Genomic DNA, 23,228 nt, shown 5'->3' with positions numbered 1-23,228 from the left:
ATTTGGTTTTTATTGGTTATGATACCGCCCCAAGATCTAACTACCAAGGCCAACTTATTGAGTATTCTAGCCCTGTTCTGGCCCTGCCTGGGTTTCTGCGCCTAAACTTCACGCAGAACTAATGACTGACGGCGTGTGGGATAGAGAACAATATGAAATGAACAACTTCTAAACGAATATTACCTACTAGATTTTCTTGTTTCCAGCAAACCTACATGTATTATAGAGTCACAACGACTTCGTGCCGCCAAATAGCTATCCAATTCATGACGTTTTAGGGCTGCCGCTTCGTCTGAAGATGTACCACTCCAATACTTTCGGATGAGGGAGAAAACAGCTGGGCATAAAAGGGAATTTGGCAAGTACTAGTCAACATAAGTACTAGGTGGATAAACATGGCGAGACAAAAAAAAGGCACGAGTGATGTTTTATGAACGGAGGGTTTGTGTTGCTATATAGATTCGTGTAGCGGTTTGGCTCCCCTCGCTGATCTGTAATCGGGGAGGAGTCAATGGTATTGCATACCCAAGAAGTAGCCAAAAAAACCTCAAATTCCGGCTATATAGGGTGGTAGATAACGAGTTTAGAGCTTTTGTAATTATAATTGAAAATGGAAAGCATGTCTAATAGAGAGTTTCCTACGAATCACAGCCCACTTACTAGCAGTTCTATTTAGACTGTTGCTAGGGAAGTAATCGAATACCCCATTGGCCACGGCAAGCTGTCTCTGGACTACATGTAGTACCTAGCTCTAACGAACTGCACGACTTGACAGTACTGGATCGAGGGAAGCAGCTTCCTTGCCCGTATCGGCAGCACTTCCCGCCACTTGAACTCTCCCTCCCAAACCCCAGAAACTGCAACGGGACGGATCTCTGACACGTGTTTTCCCCGGAGCACACACAGCTCTCTCTCTCTCTCTCTCTCTCTCTCTCTCTCCATGTTTGTGGTTTGCTCTCAGCTGCGAGCATGACTGTACTGCACTGCACTCCAGCCATCTCAACCAGAGCACTTACTCACTCACACTCACCCACTCACTGATCACTCACACAGACGCCCAACTTCAACACTGCACATAGATAACCCACCGAGTCCCCCCCCCCTCCCCCCCCAACTCCCCTCCAGTCCACAAATTGCAACATAAATCCCCAGCAGCTCTCTAGCGTGTGCGGCTCAAGCTCTGGTCAGTGCACCCTCATCCGGGTAACCTCGTGTCTCCAGATTCAACTCTCTCTCTCTCTCTCACAACATCAACAAATATTAATCACCATCTTCAGTCACCAACCAACCACCGCCCCTCCACGACGAGCAAACAATCAAGCAAGCAAACGTCCGTCCGTCCGTCCGCGAGGCAAACAACACCCACAATGTCGTTCCCGCAATCCCCCTCCGTGCAGCAATATCCCCAGAACGGGCAACTCACTCCACAGCAGCAGCAGCACCAACAAATGCAGATGCAATACCAGCAGCAGCAGCAGCAACAGCAGCAACAGCAACAGCAGCAATCCCAACAATCCCAGCAGCAAGCCTCCACCTCCATGCCCCCGCCCGCCTCCAAGCCCACCGACCCCACCGACCTCGCCGACGCCCTCACCTCCGCCGGCATCGACCTCAAAGAAGAAGAAGCGCGCCTGACAGCCTCCACCACCACCACCGGCACCAGCAACGCCCCGGGTACCTCCTCCTCCGACGAAGAAGCCCGCATCGCCCACCGCCGCCAGGCCGAGATCCGCACGGCCCACCTCTCAAACCCCTTCCTCACCCCCGAGATCCTGTCCAACCGGCTCTTTCGCAAGACGCGCGACGCCGCCTGCCAGCTCTTCACGCTCAACGCCGGCAACGGCGCCCTCGTCACCCACGGCCAGCAGGCCGACATCGCAGCCCTCCTCAGCCTCGCCGCAAAGGACCGCATCAACCAGTGTGTCACGCGCGCAATCGTCCTCGCCCGCGCACGCCGCCGCGCCCAGAACGTCGTCTCGGGCGAGTGGGCTGACAGCGTAAAGGGTGCGTCGCTGGACCCTATCAAGGGCGGTGGCGTCCCGGATAGCGCCGTCTCACCGGGGAACCCACTAAAGCGCTCATTCAGCTTTACGGCGGGGGAGATGGCGCCGGCGCCGGCGCCGACGACGACGCTGGCGAATGAGACGGCGAAGGCGCTGAGGGGGCTGCAGCAGCGCGAGTTCAACAAGGAGCAGGAGCGCATCGCAAAGAAGGCGAAGCGCGAGACGCCGGCCACGGCGGCCAGCACGCCCACAGTCGAGCCAACGACACCATCAGCAGCAGGAGGGGCGGGGGCGTCATCGTCGCAGGTGGAGCCGCCGTCGACGCCGACAATGTCGCTGAAGGAGTCGCGCAAGCACATTGCGAGCAAGAAGGAGGAGGTGATGTCGCACAAGGCGGCCAACGCGACCGCGAACATGATGATGGGGATCGGCGGGTTCGGGGGGAAGCGGAAGAAGAAGACGTATTCGTGGATGTCGGCCGCTGGGGGCGGGATTGGCGGTGGGGGCGGGCAGGCGGCGATGGCGCCGGTGGGGGGCGTTGGGGGGGTGGCGACGCCGACGACGCCCGGGGCGGGTGGGGGGTTGGAGTATTGGACGGGGGGGCAGAGGATTGGGGCGTGGAGGGACGATGGGGAGAGGGGGGCGGGCGTGCAGATTCGCGATTGGATTGGCGCGTTGGAGGGGGATGGGAGGGGCGTGGGGAAGGGGGTTGTGAAGGCGTATTTGAGGATGAAGTGATGGGGGCCCCCGGGGGGGTGATGAAGGGTTGGGGGGAAGGGGGAGATGGGGAGAGGGGGTAATGGGGGGTGGGGGGTGGGGGGTGGGGTTTAATACTGTACTCTTACGCTTGACATCTGTATCCATACTACTTATACTGCTAACTTCTTGGTACTACTACTACTGTCTTTGCACTAGCTAGCTAGCACCTGGTGCTTCATCGTCACCATCATCACCATCGTCATCATCATCCATAGGCCATAGAGCGGTCGGTGGATTACCTTTTTTTCTCTTTTTTTCTTTCTTTTTTTACAACGTTTTTGGAGTTAGGGAGGGATGCAATTTGTCGTTTGTGGTTTGTGGGGGAATTCGTTATTTTATTTTATTTTATTTTGGCTCTTTTTGGGCTCTTTTTATTTTGGGCTTATGTGTGATAAAGAATAAAGAATAAACAATAAATAAATAAAAAAAAGTTGGCCTTCTTTGGTAATTAGAGGACTTCCCATAGTAAATAGAAGACGTTCTAATATCCGTCTTCAGGTCATGGTTCTATAGCCTATAGCTCTCTCATCTTTGCATGTCCCAATATTAAAATGATACCTATTGATTCGTCTTTTCCTATCCTATATCCGAAGCAACAGTCGATACTTGTATATCACGGAACAGACAGAATCGATATGTAGAGATAAACAAGAATCAAAATCCTCCATCGCTTCCACTAGTCCGCTAATTGCTTTGGATTCGATCGACGGCGATATATATAAAGGCGGTTTGCCTACGTACCATGCATGCCGAGTTTAGGACGAGAAAATTAGTCAATGCAGGATTACACATTAATGAGAGCGTCCGACTACCCAAACAATACAGTCTAATCTCCCTATAAGTGTACCTCTTATAAGGGCAATCGATTCGCCTTATAAGGGTATGGATAATTCTCGGGCTATAATCGCCTTTCGTAGGCCCAAATTCCTCCTGTCTATAAGGGTACGACTTCGCGCCACTTTTTGTACCCTTATATATAGGGAGATTCGAATATATATGGGAAGGTATTTGTACCGGTAAGTATCTTTTTGTCGAAAACACATGAAAGCCGACATTACCCGTACTATGTACATACCCGGCCCCAAGACCAATGATAGAAATACCATTTTAGCGAAGAGACCTCCCTCCGCCGCCTCCACTACCTAAAAACAAACAAGTAAAAAAAAAAATCAGAAAACAGAAAACAGCAAGTCCCCGCAACCAATCCCAAGTTCCGGCAGCCCCCTCACAAAGTTCTAAATCCAGAAACCGCAACACCCACGTGAAAAGCCGGGTTACTCTAAACCCGCTCTGCAGCTAGGCTGTGACTGGTGTATATATTTCTTTTTAGACCCAATGTTTCAAGGTTGCGTGGTGTAGTTGGTTATCACACTTGCCTCACATTCAGTGCTCCGCAAGTGGTCCCCGGTTCGAGCCCGGGCGCAATCAATATTTTTCCATCCTTGTCTCCGTCCCTGTGTTCAGTTGAGGAGGGGATTCTGCGAATCTTCGTCGACCAAAGGGCAGGTGGCAATAAGCCATTTTTTTTTTTTGGTTTCCGAATTGAAGTTGTAATCTGTTTGAAGCATCATACTAGCTAGCACCCCGCTTCTACATGTAATCAATGATAGTCAACCCTACGTCTCTCTGAAACAAACAGCTGCAGCCCCACGACTTCTAGCACAGTATCGCGAAAGCACGTGACACAGACGATAGCGAATCTCTCCTGCTTAGTCATTACTTTTAGTCCCGTGGCTAGCTCAGTTATGCGGCTCTTCGCCGCGTCGCCAAATTCCAGCACAGGCTCTTGTTCACTCACCCAACCACCAAACTAACCACCCAACACAAAACCAACCCGCAGCAATACCTTCAAGATGCTCCCCGACGAGACCGTCCCCGACGCCCTCCTCTCCAGCATCAATTCGCAGTACCCGTGCCGCGTGCCACAGCTGCAGCGACTGTCAGCACTTATCGGTGATGTTTGTTCACCTCACGTGCCCTTCTTTACTTTCCCTTTGAAACCCCGCCCGCTGACCGAGATGGAGCGAAATAGGAAGACGACCCGAGCCCACCGTCAATAATCGTGCACGGCCTCGAGGCGACGGGCAAGTCGCTGATCGTGCGGGCGTTCCTGGAGGCCGCGGAGTGCAGGTTCGCATGGGTGCCGTGCAACGAGTGTGTTACGGCGCGGCACCTGACGCAGCGCATTGCGGCGGCGGTGGGGGGTGGGGAGGAGATGGGAAGGTGTGATGGGGTGGGCGCGCTAGCGGTTATGTTGGCGGCAGTGTTGGGTGGCGGCGGCGGCGGCGGCGGTGGTGATGGTGGTGGTGGTAGTGGAGGGGGGAAGTATTTTTTGGTATGGATGCTGCTGCAATTGGTGAGGAAGGTGCTGGTGAGGGGGAGATGTGCTGATGCGTCGGGTGTGTACAGGTTCTGGATAGGATTGATCAGCAGCGGGAATTGACACCGACGTTGCTGGCGGGGTTGGGGAGGTTGGGGGAGATTGTGAGTGGGGATATATATCGGAGTATTAGATGTGAAGTTGGCTAACAGCAGTGTCCAGATCCCGAACTTGACCGTTATATTCATCGTCTCCGTCTCCAAAGCCCGCCTCCTCAGCTCCGCAGAGGTCCCGCATATCCACTTCACGCCATACACAAAAGACGAGAGCATCAAAGTCCTCTCCAAGTACGTCCGGCGCATCACCAAGCTCCCCTCCCCCAACCCCCCCCCTACCACCACCGGCACCACTACCAGCAGCGGCGAAGCCTCAGCCCCAGCCGAGCCAGAAACCGAAGACGAATCCTCAGAGGACGAATACACGCCCGAGACCGCCGCCGAGGAGCTCTACGTGTGGGAGAAGTTCTGCGGCACCGTCTGGGACTCGCTGGCGAAGGGCGCGGCGCGCGACATTGTGCAGTTCCGCGCTGCGGTGGAGTCCATGTGGGACCAGTTTGTGCAGCCCATTGCGCGCGGCCAGTATGGGACGCGCAACTTCTCGCAGCTATATCTGCTACAGAAGGAGATGTTTCGGCGCGAGGCGAGTATTGTGGCTTCGGTGGTGCCCGTGGCGGAGACGATGGCGACGACGAGGGCGGCGGTGGTGGCGGGGAAGAGTGAGTTTTGCACTTCCCTCCTCCTCTTCCTTTTTTGGTGATATTTGGTTGGTTGTTGGGTGGGGTGGTGGACTGATGAGTGGTGATAGATGTGCATGATCTCCCGTACTACTCCAAATACCTCCTCTGCGCCGCATATCTCGCATCCTACAACCCTTCACGGCAGGACGTGGCCTTCTTCACCAAGACCGGCGACTTCAAGAAGAAGCGCCGCGGCGGGGGTGGCGGTGGTAAAGGCCGGCCCGCAAAGACTAGAAAGGTATCAAATCCCCCCCCCTCCCCGGGGCCCCTTCTCCTAATCCCTCCAGTCCCTTCCAAAATACACAGAGACACAGAACTAACCCGGGGTACAGATTCACCGAAGACTACTCGGCCCACAAGCATGGCCGCTAGAACGCATGTTGGCCATCTTCTATGCCATCCTGCCACATCCTATCAATTCGTCTGTGGATCTACAGACGCAGGTTAGCGGCCCTTCTCCTCCTCCTCTTCCTCCTTCTCGCACTTCCCAGAAGAAAAAGGCAAAATACTAACCATCCAACAACAGATCGCAACACTAACCTCCCTCCGCCTACTCACCAAAGCATCCGTCACAGACGCGCTCGAGGCATCGACAAAGTGGCGTGTCAACGTCGGTTGGGACTACATCAGAGGCGTCGCCAGGAGCGTCAAGTTTGACATTGAGGATTTTGTCGCCGAGTAGTTTGGGAATGGGGACGAGTGATGGTTCGTGATTAAGTGTGCGGGATGACTTTTTTTTTTGGCAAAAAACTAATGATTTTTCTTTCTTTTATTTTTATCCATTTTTTATTCTAAGTTTGCCTTTTTTGTCTTTTGATTTATTTTTATGGGAGTCAGCGGGATTTTTAGAAATTGTGGATATATCAATTATCGGAATACTACACGTAGCAGTAGAGCTTTTGCGAAGCAATGGTTCTATCAACAGCTAGCTAGTCTTCTCCATGGGCCATCTCGTGGATCTAGAGCTTGGGTCTTTGATATAGGCTCACCAAATGGCTCGAATCGGTGTCTAATGTTCAAAAACACGAAATATCCTTCTACGAAGTGTTAGAAACGATATCAGGAATTGGGGGATCACGAGTAGTCAAATATCAGTAATACCAATCAAAACGCCAGTCAACTAAGCCAGGCACTTTCACATACTAGTACTAGATATCTCTAATAGCCCGAATCTTTTCTCCCAACATCAATCACCATAATTATCCCCGGCCCTGGGTTGTAGTTGGTTCACCCGACTGTGTACTCGAGTCCGTGAATTATCACCCATAAAACTTATGCATAATGAGAAATTGGCTTAACTCGTTATCAAGCCCCCATTACACAAGTCCGAGAACAAGATATTACAGAAACCAAACCATTAGTTTAGCGGTAATTGACCTAGAAAAGGCATACCAAATCCATTACGGTCCATTGACAACAGTAATTGAATATAAGTATATAGCTCTAGCTCAAGTCGGTCCGACCATAGATGGCTCCTTCCCTTGAATCAATAAGACCCGCCCAGAATGAGCGGTGAACCCCAAAGCTTGAGTCAGCACTACCAATTCGCCGGGTGAACCGAACAACCCGTCAATTACGGCCATTACCATCTCGCCCGCGGCCGACGACCGGACAGCCCGCTACCTAGCTACCTACCGGCCGGCTGCTATATCTATCATTGACACCCAGTCCCAGTACCGCGGATTCTTTAACAAAAAAATGCCGGTTTTTATTGCCCTCTACACGTACGGTATGTTGGCCTACGCCGGACCACCAAAACCCGCCCCCGATGGTATTATTTCCCTTGAATTATTGCAATATACCAGCCTATGGGCCTGCGCCGGACTATCAGAATCCACCGCCGATAGCACCGGTTGACGATATAGCACCGGCCGGGCGTTCCAGATAGGTACAGGACCCGGAGGGTTAGGTTTTATGATCTGTACGATTCCCATTGATTGATTAATGATTCGTTTACTATATCTATCCCAGATACTATGACGGCTAACATACCCCTTACGATGATGTATGTATCCACCCGGCCGCCTCAACTAAGAGCGTGTTACAATTCCCCTAGGCAGACTACGATATCCATGGTAGCACCCGGCCGTCAAGCTGGCGGTAAGAACCCGATCCACCATGGTATGGGTCTCTCTCTCTCTCTTTGGGCAACAAGTGCATATGTGTCCCTATGAATGCACCCCGCACCACTTTCAGCCTTCCTCCCTCGGGTCTGGCCTGATATCTGGTGTCCCTCAGTCTCTATAGCTGCGATCCAAGACACAGGCGGGTATCAGGTCTGTCTGACATTCCATCTCCACTCCACTCCCGCACCTTCTCTCTCTTTCTCAGCCCCCTCCCGAGACCAGACAGCAACAAGTGGTTAGAGTTCTATAGTTAGAAAATACAACCTGATCTTGCCTTGCGACGTTACATACTCCATTCCATTCCATCCCGTCTATCTGTCTGTCTATCTGTCCCAGATCCAGGTCCAGACAGAGCCAACAGAAAAGGGTCCGATATCCTGTCAAATTTCTTCTCCCACTACCGCTCGGAGATTTGAAACGCCATCTGTTTGTTCTTCTAAATCATTGTGAATCACTCGATGATATCACACAGAACCGACATGGGTGCTAGATAAGATAGATAAAATTCCAGCCGACGCAGTCAGGTTTAGGCTTACCCTGTAGTTTCTGCTGGCGCTGTTGTTGCTGCTGCGCTGGCTTGACTAGAGAATGGATAGACTCTGTAATGGTCCATTCGACCGAGTATACGTAGAGTGCATACGTGTATCTATGTTGGCCAAGAAGAAATAAACAAGCATTCTTCCTGTAGAGAGATTTATATTGATAGTGGACAGATAGATAGGACGTAAATATGCGCGCCACATATCATGAATCCTAATGCGCCTATACGTTGCGTTTCTAGATTCTTCGGAGCCTGTTTCCTAGCAGGGACTGGGGGAATAGAATAGAGTACAGAACACCAGGTAGGAGTGAGCCTTGCAGTACGACGTAGACCGCCACAGTTAAGGTTATCGTTTCTTTTTGCTCCGACAAGTGTGTGTGAGTGTCCCCACAGAATTACGAACCAGGCCCACCGGTCAGAACTCTCTCTCAGATCCCAGTAGACTTGAACATACATAGAGTGGAGTAGAGTATCTATGCATGTGTTTTTGAGCTTTCTCCGGTACCATCCCTTCATACTCTTGGTGCGCACTCCAAGGGCATCAATGAGAACGAGTCTTTATAGATGGATATTGATATTAGGTCTTGGTAACCGGAGTATAATGTTCAACGGGGTATACAGGTCCGTAGTAATGACTCTCCCCATCCACTCACGTGCGTGGAACCAAGAAAGGAGCATACTTCCGGAAACTCTCCCGAGAAGCCAAGACCGCAAGTACATACATTACCAAGACTTCAAGTATGTTAGCAATTACGGAGATAAAAAAGGAGAAATAAAAAAACAAGAGCAACTCAAAATAACTAGAAGGTCATGTAACATACGTACATACATACCTGATACACGCGGTTTTCGGTCTGATATTCGTACAGCCTTGTGTGCCTAGCCGGGCCATGCATCTTCAATCCGGAATTTTGGCCGTTAACGCTGATGATCATTCCGGGCCCTCCCAGAGACCCCTTACATGTACCCCAAACCACCAGGTCCATACATCTTCTAGTTAACTAGGAGCGGAGCCATACCAGCAGAAAGGGATCGAGGTTCACAATTCAACCCCTGTTGCTGGTCTGGTTGGTTGGATTATCTCTTGGCGCGTGCGTAAGACTCTAATTCTTATGTAGACCGCGTATATAGCAACCTTAATTCGACTTTCAGAACCTCCTCCAAGGGTTTCAGATGTGCTTGAGCCTCCTGGGTAAAGGTTTATCCAGTAGCCAGAAGACATACCTACCTGGTCTCCGGCGGAGTGTCCTCCGCAAACTTGAGACGCTGCACCCGCGCGCGCACGACATCTTAGATCATTGGCAGGCGGCCATCTGAGTACATAGATCTGCGCTGTGTTGCACCGGGTATTGTCCTAGATTTATCGGGGATTTCCCCTTGGAAATATTCCCATAACTCGTATTGCTCCGGCTGCCAAGATGATGGTACGAAACAGGCGCCATATACGAGTGATATCTCAAGATTGGCACCGCCGCACCGCCCTGCCAAGATCGGGAAGCCTGCAGAAATGTAGGGACTAAACCCCTGCGGACGATCTCCTTGTGTGGGCACTGCAATGCATCTGGGCCGGACCAATTCCATAGAGGCCTGCCATGCCTGTGGAGGGAAAAGCAAATATTAATAAATTTATAACGTTGCCGCAGAATCTGGATAATGCCCAGACTGTATCGCATGTGTTATGCAGTGGAGCAAAGGTCAATGAGAGATAAAGCAACTTACTGGGTATGTTTCTGAAGAAAATATCTAATATCAACCAATTAACCCTTGATATATACGTGCTCTTTTCACAATTAATGACGACAGCATTCCTCTTACCCCCACATCCCGGCATAGCCTGAAACGCTCATTACTACCAATCATATAATTGCAGCTTTCATCTGAAAGTCTGGTGCAATATTCTGATTTATAGTCATGATTCATCACTCGGTTTAGAGACTGCAGGAGAGCCCGCATACACAGCGTCTGGATCATTCGCGAGTAGGTTATCCGAAATGTCCAAGGTAAAATGAAGTAGTGCCCTAGAGAATGGTGTACATTATTCTAAGTCAACATCAATAGAGCAACCTAAAATATGTAGGTTGTGACGTCTAATACTTACGCACATGTATCAGCTACTCAGAACGATTTTCATATCATATCACCTTCCAAATTACTCATATGAGAGAAATTCTATTTCGTAACGTCTCGCCGACAGCAGACTTCAGTGGTAAAGTTTTTCGCCCCGCGCACCTAATCGGACCCCACGTAAAACACACAGCATCCTGTGCAACCAATTGTACCAACCAACTAGATATCAAAGCCTGAAAGGCTTACGAGAAAGGAAGCATGTAGTTCTGCAGTTACCCGAATTCCGGTCCTACGTCATTGGGTCAGCAATCGTACCCGAAACTTCTGCGACAGAAAGGGCAATCCACGTCAAATGGTTGACGACTTTAGCGAAGAAAAAAAAAGGTAATGGCTGATAAGTAAACTAAAAGTGAACGCATGGGGGTAATGATGACCGTTCTGATTAGCTGTAACGAACGATGCAAGTCTGCCTCGAAATTTGGGGGTTCATTTGCCTTGATTAGTACCACCAATGGAGTTCAGTCGTTACGCTCGCAGAAAGCAGAAAAAATAACGGTACAAGCCACACCGCCACGCTCTACTCACTCTGGATACTCGGAAATTTATTAAGTCCCAAGTGATAGTAGCTTAGTCATCTAAGCACTCCAAACCTATTACTCGGTTTTTAGACAACTCTTGGATAAAGTGCGGATCGCATTATCATATGTACTAGTACTGGAACGGTAAAGACCACATCCAGCACATACTTTTATCTAGCCATCTTGCGAAGACTGACCATCTACACCTACTGTATCAACAGTATCCATAGATATGAGGCTCACAAGGAACCAGAATTAAGATACTGATGTTCCTGAGTAGACGTAGTCCTACGGCCTGAGAGCCGACATCGGATAAATGCCGCTGGTATGGCCGAATGGCAGCGGTGTGATATTCATTCCTTTGAAGATCCCCCATAAGAAAAGGTTAAACCCGGGAGTATTGGGTTCGCCGCTTGGCCGCAGGAGTGGGACCACTGCAAGCCTCCACTACTTCGATACCTATTAAAAGTCTAAAGATGTTCGTGGTTGTGATTGTGTTACAGATCTTCCGGTCAAAGTAATTGCCAGGTAACGGGCGGGGGGGTATCGTCTCAGGTTACAATGATCCCACGATTTACAACCACGAACACTATTCCTCATCCCTCGCTATTGCACTTCTTCAGCTGTACCTGTGTAAGTACATTGTACGACCTGTCATAAGCAAGGAAAGGACGAGAGGAAATAAGTTAATGGTGGTACACGCGCGTAGGTGACAACCAAATCTGTGGGGCCGTAACCTCAACCTCTCTGAGGACAACCTGGAGGTTCATCTTGATTGATTGAAATGACGGTTCTATCCGTTGAACTGCTAATGTGTGAGTCTGCCGACCTTAAGCGAAGAATAACAACCTTGGTAGAGCTGTTAGTAAATAAATGGAGAAAATCTTTATAAACACCAAAATTGTCCTGTAACGTCGGTTCACTAGATCTATCATATAATTCACAGGTACCGGTAAGGAAAGCAGATCATGCCCTCTCGGGATCATGCCCTCTCGGGACCGGATTCCGTAGGAAAATATTTTATAGCCGCTATTACTTAATATAGGATGATTGCACTTTAATCTGGCAAGGACATCGGCTCTGTAGGCGAAGACCAAAGGGAAGAAAAGACTTTGCCGTTTCACAGCCCTGAAAATCGCAACTCCAGCATGATCCATTCGAATATAAAACTGCTTGTAATACGCGAACCTTGGGGTCTGGAGAAACAAGATTCATCCTCTTAATGCGGCTGTCGATTATTTATATTGCCCTTGGCACTGATTTCCCCTTGGCAGTAAACAAGTGGGTCTGGAGTACCTAGGTTTTGAAAAGGGTATCTGTGTAAGAGGTTCCCCCTTCATGAGCCGAGAAACATCTCATACCTCCGTAGACCCCTTAAGGTTTTACCCAGGGCCGTGGAAATTGTGATAGGTGGTCACAAGTCCGCTTCTTGGGCCTTTGCGCAATGATTTCTGAGGTGGTGATCCCCAGGTTTCTCGGACGAATTGCTCAATGTTTTGCTTGGCTCCCCGATCCCAACAAACTTCAGACTTTAGAGTTGTCAACCGTGCATTGCGCTTCACATGCAAAGCAGATACGTAGAGTACTCAGACTCGATTGTCTATCAAGATCTTTTATCAATACTGAGATTTGTCAATGCAAATGAGTTCTAGCGGATGTCACATTCTGTGCGGCCTTAGACAGGCCGAAGTGGGTTTGGAACCTCATGTGCATGGGTTTCTTACGCGAACGCGACACAGTCACGGGAATTCGCGAGCAAAGGCAGCCAATAAGAATACACAAAGATGAAGTTACGTGGCTTGGACCAGACCCCAATGGCTTGCAGGAATTTAGCGCGTATTTTGCGACTTAAGTGAATCGCCAGATTGCCTGAGAGTTTACACCCAATGACAGCTGTTTTAGTTAATAAAGTTTACATGGGGTATTGTGCTTGTCTGGGCAATAAATCTAGAGTCCTTGGTGTTTGAGTTCTTGGACGTTTTACGATGAAGGTGTTTCTCGTTATTACCGGAGCCCCGATGGAAAAACTGACCGATCCCTGGTTCCTCCACTTGCAGTCATATTAGCCTGATAATTGTCGTTTCAGGGCGTCAGCGAAACAAGTGATACACGCGAGTGATAATTTATGATGCAACTGCACTGCATTGAAAGAAGGATACAGTGAGAAAGAGAAGGAAATTTAGGAGGCTAAATGTGGTTAGATATTTTTTACACGCTTTGAATTTTTTCCCTCTGTTATATGTATCCATTGCACACAAGACCCCTCCAGAACGACAAGGTGTCGCGTGTAACTCTTTCAGGCCTGGATACTCTGCTTACATGTACACACGCACTCAGTTACGAATCTCTCCATAAGTGTATTATGGCAAAATAAAATTCATGTTCTTTGACTTGTGAAATATCTATCGTGATGGTGGTGAGGTGATTAGGCGCCTCAGACGCTATGACACACAAATTACGTTTTTCTACCGCGTACAATAGGGCCTGGTGTGCTGACTAATACTAAGGCCTGACAAACTCTGAGTTTCACAGCATTCCTTGGAACGTCCCCTCACCGAGACTTCCTTTCTCCTGCATCTCCCAACCAACACCCGCGTCGTAAATCCCCGCAGCCACTGCAACATCAACTACTTACAAATCTCCCGATATACAATCAGAGAAATTTTATCTCTTCCCCTCGTGGGCTCGCTCTCACCATCAGAAGTTAAACATCGTACTCTTTTCCTGCCTTGAAATCTAGGTGATCGGCGTGGCAAGGACTGGTAGAAGGCATTCAGCGGCACTTTAAAAGCTGCCCCTCCCCAGTAAAGAGAATCGAGACATCAACACATCGTCTCCGACTATCTAGAAAGCGAAGGCGTGAGTAGAGTCAATAAGGGAACGCAAATATTAGTCGCGCGCGACCACTATTGAGAAGTTGTTAGAATCGTACGCGTCATCGCCAACCATAATCGTTGGATTGACTGCTGCTTCCTCTATTTGGCCCGAGTAATATTCTCCATTTGGTGTTTTCGAGAAAATCTATCATCATCATAATGTCTGTGGTGGTGGAGCTCGAGAATGCCTTGCAGGCCATGCTGGTCACCAAACCACCCGGAGTGTCTGGGTCAAAAATCAACCAAATAACTGAAATCAGCGCAAAAAACGTCCAGGTACTTCTTCCTACTGAACGATTTTTAGAAATATTTTAGACCAGCAGCACCGGCAGCTATGTAGAGCGAAAAAAAAAAAGAATTTAAAATAATCATCAGATGCTGACTGTCGATATCTATGTTTTAGTCCGAATCCGTTATCATCGGGAAACTTTATACACATTTCAAGAAGTGTCCAGGAACCCATAAACTAGGCCCCCTCTACGTTGTAGATTCTGTTGCTCGCAAGTACTTAGATCTTGCGAAGAAGAGCCAACAACCGGTCTCTGCCGAAGCTCCTGATGGCACCTATGGTGCTGGTGTCTATAGAATCACCCAGCTACTCCCAAGTTTAATGAATGATATTTTGCAACATGCGCCTCCAGAAGAGAATAAGGTACGCTATCTTCCGCAGAAGGTTCAAACGGAGATCCGTGAATGGGGTACTCGTTGTCAAGCTATATATATAATATTATTCACTTTGACAACGACTAAGAAGCCTCCCCCTCCTATTATCGCTCTGAAACACGACACCTGATCGTTCGTATAAAAAATGTAGAGGCATCCAACTTACACAGATATTGTGTCTTCTAGGATAAAATAGAAAAGCTCGTAGCGATTTGGGAGCGCAGCTCAACATTTCCTCCCGAGGTTTTAATGGAGATTAAACAAAGGATTGCATCAAGCCCCATGTCACAGGCTTATTCACAGAGTAAGCTACCACATCCCTTCTTCTTCCACGCGTATTCTCTTTCGTCTGAGCCGGTCCATTTTGGAAGAACTCCCTTAGTAATTGATGATTTATCTTCTTTTTCATTAAACGTAGATTCTACAACTCCAACTGGGTCACCGCCTCCACATCTGCAATCCCTAAACGGACAGATGCAGGCTTTCCCACAGTATCCGATGCCGCAACCTCAACAACCACCACAGAACCAGGCACAGCCAAATGCATCAAATACGGCCTCTATCTTACAAGCGCTTGCAAACATGGCAAAACAAAATCAAACAGTTACTCCCCCTGCCGCCCCTGCCCAAGCACCCACACCCCCCGTAGCCGCTACACCGCAATATAATGTATCAAATGGCCAGATGAATGGGATGTCTGGTTTGTCACAAGATACTTCGCTTGCTCCTTCACGGCCTATCGCGCCCCAAGTTCAAGCTGCTCCGGTTCCTATTTCCTATACTCCCACTCCCCCAATTGCGAACAATGTTCCTATGTATGGAAATCAAATGCCTGGCATGTATCTTGGCCAGCAGCAACAGCCTCAGCAGCAACAGCCACAGCAACCACAGCAACCACAAATTCAAGCATCGTATTCCCAGTATACTCAGCAGCAACCACAGCAACCCCAGCAAGTACCGGGTGCTGCTACTGCTCCTGTAGATCAGATGGCCCTTCTCCAGCTCCTGCTTAACCATCCAGGTTTGCAGGGCATGAGCCTTCCTCAGTTGACCCAGTCTTTTGGAGCCCTTGGTGCTGGTGCTATTGGCGGTGCAGATGGTCAGAACGGCCAAGCCATGCCAATGTGGCAGCAGCAACAAATGCAGCAGCTGCAGCAAATGATAAATCCTCCTCAAGTACCGCAAAATGCATCTGAGCCTCCTCGTGATGGTGGATATAATCGCGATGTTCGTCGTAATGAACGCGGATACTCTCCACCGCCCATGTCGCCCCCGCGTTACCAAGGCCGTCGGGGTAGATCCCGTTCAAGGTCCCCAGCTCGCTTCGATCGTGGAGGCAGCGCTGGAGGGGGAGCAGGGCGCTCCCCGCCAAACTTTAGACGTCGTAGCCCTGTATATGGTGAATATGAAGGCAACGATACTCGCAACGGTCGTGAAGGTGGTAACAGTGGTGGTAACGAACGTAATCGTGGAAGGGGACGTGGTGGGAACGGCGGTTTTGGGCGCAGAGGGGCATCCCCCCGCGGTCGCAGGGATCGTAGCAGAACCCCTCCCAATGGGAACAGGTTCAACGGAAAGGGCAGCCAAGGCGGTGATCGTACAACACCCACTTTGCCTAAATTTAACAAACTCGTGGAGTTTGATGAAGGCATCGCGTCAAACAGCATTAAAGGTAGGCTAATAGCGATATATTCTCAAAATAATAATCTAAATCACGTGCTAATATACAATGAATCATCTAGTTCTCAGCAGAACCTTGTTTGTTGGTGGTGTAACGTGAGTTTTAAGCCTCCCTTTGTTCGCTGTCAATATGCTAACGTCGTCACTACTACAGCATCTCTGAGGATGAACTTCGCGGACTCTTTGAGAGGCACGGGTTGGTCCAGTCATGCATAGTGAACCAGGACAAGCGCCATGCTTTCATCAAGATGCTCACTCGCGAAGATGCGGTCAAAGCCAGGGCTGGCATGGAAACCTATAGAGCTGATAACATGACCATCAGGGTATGCGCATAGCCTTGTTTCCTTTCTGTTTCCTCTTTACCTTACGCGCAATGCTGACGTTTCCTTCTAGACACGATGGGGAGTTGGGTATGGACCGCGAGACTGCAGTGATTATCAAACTGGAATCAGTATCATCCCAATTGATCGCCTGACCGACGCCGATCAAAGGTGGATGGTCTCAGCCGAATATGGAGGAACTGGCGGAAAGCCATTGATCGGTGGAATGGTTGTTGAAGAACCAGATATCGAAATTGGTCAGGGTGTATCCTCTAAAGGTTTGTTTCCAACCTCCTCCTTCCAGCGTATGCTTCTAGAATAGCCTCCCTCCTTCCTCCGTTTCTGTCTCATTTCCCATCTGCATCATGAGCTCTCCCATTTTATCTTTAGATCGTCTGTTGTCAATCCATAGACTAACCAAGATCCCCAAACGCAGCCATCAGCAAGCGGTTCCCGACCGATTCTGGCGGGGCAAAAGGCCCACGGTCCTCCCATGACACTTTCGTCGAAGCCCACCGTGAACAACGCAACAGACGCACGGATTATAACGACAACAACCAGCGGGGAGGTCGTGATAATAACATTGGTGTCGCCCCGCCAACCCCAGGGTTCGGTGCCGGACTACCCTTCATGAACTTTGTGCCGCCGAACATGCCAAACGGTTTCCAATATCCCGGATTCCCAGGTCAGTCCTCAGGACGGTGAAGCATCACGACCCTGCGTAGATAAGTAAAATAAGAATTGAGCGATAATCGGAAGCGGCAACGTCAAAGCTTAATACTCGAACTGTTTGACAACGCATTGCGGCTAGAGCGGGTTAATGTTTTATTGGTCTGGGATAAAAAAGTTGTTTAGTCTTAGTTTTAGGCGTAGTGAGGTGGGGAGGTGTAGGTGATAGTTGTTCCTGCTTGTGGGGTTAAATTTGGGGAGGGGGGGAGAACAAATATCACCACTAAAATAATTAGTTCACGTTGACGGGGAGTTATGGGGGTTCCTTATTTTTCCGAGTGGTCTTTTTTTTTCTTTCCTTTTTCTTCTTTTCTTCTTTTCTCTTTTAACTTTTTTTGTCTTTAGTTCTTGGTTTCTTATTTTTCCGCTTTTCTGAGTCTGTCTCATGTATCCGATCTTTCTCTCTTCTCTATCTCTGTTTTATCACTTCTCGTCTCCACCGTCTATCATAACAAGCTTGAGTTTACCCGGGGGTGGGTAATTTTGAGGATGAGGTGTTTGGGGAAGGGATGCTTGTTCCCCCCGGGGCCCAAAGAGCAAGTAAACTTAGTAAGGGACGCTAGGTCGGCGCGCACTCAGCTCGCCCGCCCGCTTCTATCTTCTGCTAAATGTAAAACGAAGAGGAGAGGGCTCCAAAAATATTAATGAACCCACCATTTCTCATATCTTCATGTAAATAATTAGAAAGGAAATGGAGCAAAAAAACGATAGAAAAAATGTGTAATAAAATAACACATATATAAACTAAAATAAAATATTAAAAAATAATTAAATGCTCAATCAATCTAGGAAATCTCCCATGCGCCGCGCCGCGCATGACTTGCCTGCTTTCCTGCTCTTGCTTCCCCGGCCGAGATTCCCCCTCCCCCTCCTCAGGCGCGAATTTCGTCTTGACAGGGGTATGGGGGGGTTGGAGGGGGGGAGTTACCCGGTGGGGTGGGGTGCGGTTCGTCCTACCTTTTCCCTTTTCCCTTTTTCCTAATTTCCGGAGGCTGGGTTGGGTTGGGGCCTGTCTGTTATCCGGGGAGAAGAACAAGAAGACGATAGGCAAATCGGAACCTTGTAAGTACATGCTGTAGTGACATGACGTCGCTCGCTCACTCGCGAGAGCGAGCGCGAGTGCGAGTGCGAGAGAGCCCTGTGCGCTTCGCGGGGGGCGGCGGTAAAAAGTTACCCTTGCCACTCGTCGAGGTTCTTAATCCTTCCCTCTGTGAATCTGTTTTGCTCTGGGGGTGGCGGTGGGGAGGTTGTTCCGGGTGAGATGTCGGTACATACTGCTGTATGTAGGTACCTACATAGAAAGGAAGGTGAAAGTACCTGCGCTGCGCTCCCCACTATCACATAGGCGCGGTTTGTTTGTGAGTGGGATTTGGTGTTGCAATTGGTGTTGGTTGGTTGGTTGGCTAGGTTGGCTACCCACTGTGAGGGAGGGTTTCTGCTGACACAACTGTATTCTAAATAGCTGTGATGTACCCCATGTGCGGGGGGTTAGGGTACTCTAGGTTATGGTTACGAGTGGAGGGGAAGCTGAGTGGTGGAGTGATGGAGGGGAAAGTACGAGGGAGTATTGCGGGGGTTTCTAAAGCTGGTACTTCTGTCTCTCATGTCTGGTGTACCTCTCTCTACGAGTACACGAGGTGTGGTGGTGTTGATAGACGTTGAAAGTACTCGATACATCCATCGGTACATCCCACAGCAGATCTATCTACAGCTATGTACACTTTTAATTCACGTAAACCAGGAAAACCCCACCTGCATCCACGCAATTCATAATTGCCTTTTCTCTCGATCTCCCACCGCGCAGTATGTAGAGATACATATCACCCGTACCCGCGCCTGGGCCATGGGAGAATTGGAATATTGGCGATCTCATTGTCTGTATCTTAACGGTACCGTTTAAATACCCTTCTGCATCTACATCTACATCTGTAGTAGACTCCAAGAGTAGTTTTTCCGCTCGTCTCATACCGTGGTGGTGGTGGTGGTGGTGGTGGCGCGTGCGGGTGGTGTGGGTGATCTATCAATCTACCTTACCCTACCCCATATCTATCGTGAATGCGAAAAAAAAAAGGATAAAAGCAAGTCCGCGTAAAATGCCGCACCGACCCGGCGCGGCCGGGGGAGGCAAAATTTTTCCGACGACAACAACACTGAGACCTGAGGTTAACTTGTGGATCGGAGTCTGTAGGTGGTGGTGGTGGTAATGGTAAAAATAATGGTGGTGGGGGATTCAGAAAAGAAAAAAACCCACATGTAGAAATGTCGACATTGAATTATTTTTTTTATTTTTTTATTTTTTCTGGGAGAAAAAAAAAAGGTTTTGGCGATGATTTACTTTCTAGCTAACGAAACGAACCAACTACAACTATAATTCTGCTTTTCTCTACCGTACCCGTACCGTCAATTGCACTGCACCGCACCCGGGGTCGCCAGATACGAATTCGAGCCTAAGGGCAAAGGCAGCGGTAAAGGCAAAGGCAAATGCAAACAAAAACGCTACCTGTAAAGCAGCGCCCACGCGGGGCCAAAACCAAAAATACCCCCTCCGCCCTCCACCCCTCCACCCCTCCACCCCTACATAGCACTGCAGTAGGCAGTCGGGAGTAAAATATTCTAGAAAAACCACCGAAACGAAAGAAAAAAAAGCCTGGGGAAGAAAAAAAGAAGGTTTTACTTGCAGCACCACCACACATCGCCAGGCAGTAGCACCCGTTGCAATTGCAGCGTGCCCACCACCCCCACCATGGACACCACCACCAAACAACGAGGAGAGAGGGAGGGAGGGAAGGGTTCGAAATCTAGATCCGTAAAGTGTGGTGATTGCGCCTGTTAGTTGATGGAATCTTGCATGATGTACCCAGCATTGGATTACGGAAGTGGTGCGGTGGTATGTAGGGACATGTACCTACGGTACGGTAGTGGTGCCGTACCTTATAGGTGAGGATGATATATGCATACTCTACATATACATGATGCCTAAGTACAAGTACTCTACTTTATCTACTCTACCAGAGCCGTTGGACGTACCTCCATCTGTTCGGAGTATCGTGCGGTGGCGGCGAGAAGTATTAATTCCGGGTGATATCTGATGATCCACCGGAAAAATGGTCAGCCAGCGGACCCTGCAGAGCTAGAGCAGAGACCCTGGAACTACATATTAGGCATTGAGTACTCTATGTACCTACGGCTGGTTCATGTAGGTACGGAGAACCGAACAGAGAGACAGAGACAGAAAGAGTATGTATCGGCATACATAGTTAATCCGGCCGCGCGGGCGCGACGTTGAGCGAGCGCCGTGAGCGCGAGAGCGCCAGAACGAGCGGGCGAATGAATCAACTGCAATTGCAACGCCGCATATCATTTACTGCACTGCACGAAGCCGTAATTACCTTTACTCTACCTCTACTGCAACTGTTTGATTTGCAGTGGCGTTAACCATCCAACCATCCAGTGCGGTGCCGTTAGCGCTCTCATTAATTCGATTCTGCGCATCGTGCAAAAAGGAAGAAAAGGGAAGAATCCGCGATGACTTCACGAGATGAGAAATGATACGATAACAGGAAAAAACCATGACAGCGCTCTGTTACACCGTCCTATTATTTTTGGTAGTACACCTCTTCCCGGAGTAAGGTATTCTTAATTCTACCTACATAGGAATTACGTATATAGTACAAAACTCTACAGTAGTACGATCGCGAACTTGTGTGCAGAAAACCAGAGTAAGGAAAGAGTGTCTATTCGAAAGGGACCAGAAGATGGAGGCAAAGGAAAACAAATCCGGTCTCATCTCTCCATCGGAACCCGACGCAGGCCCGACCGAGTTTTTTGTGTAAATGTGCAGCAAAGTGTGTGGCATGTGCCACATGTGTACCTTTTCCCTCTAGCCTTCCTCCCCCCGTAGATTTCCACTCTCTAGATAGAAATCGGAGGTTGCGGATCATTTCTCGCGGAGCAAGCTTGTTCGTTTCGGAACCCGAAAGATCTGGCCTGGCTGGCTGGCATGGTTTTCCCACACCGCTACTCGCTGGCTAGCCCCCGGCCCTGACCGCTAAATTTCACATCCCGGCCCCCCTCGTCCCCCCCGCTAATGTAGGTACAAATCATAAGAGCTGTTTGTGTGGAGAGCTGCTAGTGATAGTGATAGTGGGGGATGTGGGTAGAGAGAGGCACTTTAGAGTAGAGCAGAGTAAACGACCAAAGGGCCTAACTGCATGTAAATGAAGAACATGCAAAAAAGGTACCTACATTAGCTTGGCTGCAATTGCCTTCTGCCTGCCCTCGTGGTTGGCGAAGAGCCAGCTGTCAATCGTGAAGTAGACCCAATACGGCATAGATCCATGGCCACTGGGAAATAACCCAGAACTAACGTCGAAGTTTCGCTGGTGCTTGGTGAGAACTTAGAAGTCGCATCCCCATCACCCCGGGATTGTCGGGGAAAGCTCCCCGAGACGGATTAAGTTGTGAATGGCCAGCGCGACATCATCTGGAGAAAGGTCGAAGTGAGGAAGGAAGGAGGGAAGGAAGGTAGAAGGAAGGAAGGTAGAAGAGTACGTAGCTACGTAGGTACTGTAAGTACAGTATGTACCTATATGTACCTGCCTGCTCACCCAGTGTAGTCCTGTAGACAGGTAACCTGGAATAGGTACATGATCGGTAGTAAATCCTTTAGACTGTGGAATATCGAATAGCTGTTCGTACTAGTACACTATGCCAGAAGAGCAGAGTAGGGCCAATTGCGATTCGTGGAACAGAAGCTTGATCACAAATCATCATGAACTATCGGCCTCGCCTTGAGGCTTTTGAGGTGAGATAGAATCAATTGAAGGTTTCGCGGAAGGCAAAGAAACACGGCTACCACAGGCGAGCAGCATGTAGCGTAAGAGTAAGTCAATAAGCCGCTGAGAGAGCCTCCATCCCATCACCACTACCGCCATTACCACCACCATGACCACGCGTGACTTTGGATTTGTCCCTAGCCTGTCTGCCTGCATGCCTTTGCTCTATCGCTTATCGCTCTTTTGTCAATCCCTCTCGTAAATAACTGGCTGCTGCAGCCCGAGGTGGCCCATCTCCACAGCTAACCAGGGTCTTCCCGAGGGAACACACGCAGAATCTTACCAAGTACGTTACTCTACCTAAATAGTTGACGCAGGGTGTAATCTAATCTGTGCCTGCTTACCTGCCTGTCTCTCTGTCTGCCTCGTTGGTCGGTGGGTGGCTGGTAACGAGGCAGCAGTTAGCAGCTGGCGGCGGTCAAATCTGATTGAATCTTGTGCCGACCCTGCCGAGTGGACAAGTCAACAACCCAAGTTACCCAACCCAGGGTCTCGAATTACTTACTTTCAATTCCCCCCATATCCTAATTCCTATGCCTCGGCATTCAGTCGGCACGGCAAGACAGGGTGGGAATTAACAAAGTGGACGGGGACGACGAGGAGGTAGGAGGGCGACAAAACCAAAAAATCCCTCGAAGTTTTCACGAGCGGATAACACGGCGATTGGGTTGGGGTTGGGGGTTACGGTGCGATCAATCAAGGTCAAGCACAACAACAGTGACAACACGGACACCCACAAAGTATTTCCTCATATCTGGAAATTCTCTGTCACGTAGAGTAGAGGAGCTAGGTAGAAAAGTAAGGCTTACCCTGCTGACCGACATGAATGTGGGGAGCGGAGAGTGGAGGGGTGAACAGAAATTCTGTATCAAAATATCGCGCATGTATTCATATCCCCTCATTCCCCATCCATAATGCCTCATGCTCAACTTAAG

The 23,228-nt window shown here is 49.4% G+C and overlaps 4 protein-coding genes across 4 annotated transcripts; 3 read left to right on the top strand and 1 right to left on the bottom strand.

Annotated features, from left to right (window-relative positions):
* Positions 1-1,367: 1,367 nt before the first annotated feature.
* Positions 1,368-2,741, top strand: LAJ45_08716 (uncharacterized protein; the record flags this gene model as incomplete). Its single annotated transcript, XM_046118265.1, has 1 exon — positions 1,368-2,741. The coding sequence occupies one exon, from the start codon at positions 1,368-1,370 to the stop codon at positions 2,739-2,741; it is 1,374 nt and encodes a 457-aa protein (XP_045968542.1).
* A 1,874-nt stretch (positions 2,742-4,615) lies between these two features.
* LAJ45_08715 (uncharacterized protein) lies at positions 4,616-6,560 on the top strand (the record flags this gene model as incomplete). The annotated part of the gene is made up of 7 exons (XM_046118264.1): positions 4,616-4,720; positions 4,795-5,097; positions 5,172-5,246; positions 5,305-5,857; positions 5,947-6,116; positions 6,211-6,321; positions 6,405-6,560. 7 exons carry the CDS (start codon positions 4,616-4,618, stop codon positions 6,558-6,560), a joined length of 1,473 nt encoding a protein of 490 aa, XP_045968541.1.
* A 7,665-nt stretch (positions 6,561-14,225) lies between these two features.
* On the top strand, positions 14,226-17,434 carry LAJ45_08714 (uncharacterized protein; the record flags this gene model as incomplete). The annotated part of the gene is made up of 7 exons (XM_046118263.1): positions 14,226-14,342; positions 14,470-14,718; positions 14,916-16,401; positions 16,472-16,505; positions 16,564-16,732; positions 16,803-17,007; positions 17,166-17,434. 7 exons carry the CDS (start codon positions 14,226-14,228, stop codon positions 17,432-17,434), a joined length of 2,529 nt encoding a protein of 842 aa, XP_045968540.1.
* Positions 17,435-22,479: 5,045 nt separating this feature from the next.
* On the bottom strand, positions 22,480-22,814 carry LAJ45_08713 (uncharacterized protein; the record flags this gene model as incomplete). The annotated part of the gene is made up of 3 exons (XM_046118262.1): positions 22,480-22,571; positions 22,638-22,739; positions 22,799-22,814. The coding sequence occupies 3 exons, from the start codon at positions 22,812-22,814 to the stop codon at positions 22,480-22,482; spliced, it is 210 nt and encodes a 69-aa protein (XP_045968539.1).
* Positions 22,815-23,228: the final 414 nt, after the last annotated feature.

This window comes from Morchella importuna (assembly GCF_003444635.1).
Source record: "Morchella importuna strain M04M26 chromosome Unknown Morimp01GS031, whole genome shotgun sequence".
Lineage (NCBI taxonomy): Eukaryota > Fungi > Ascomycota > Pezizomycetes > Pezizales > Morchellaceae > Morchella > Morchella importuna.
This window is presented reverse-complemented; position numbering and strand designations above follow the sequence as displayed.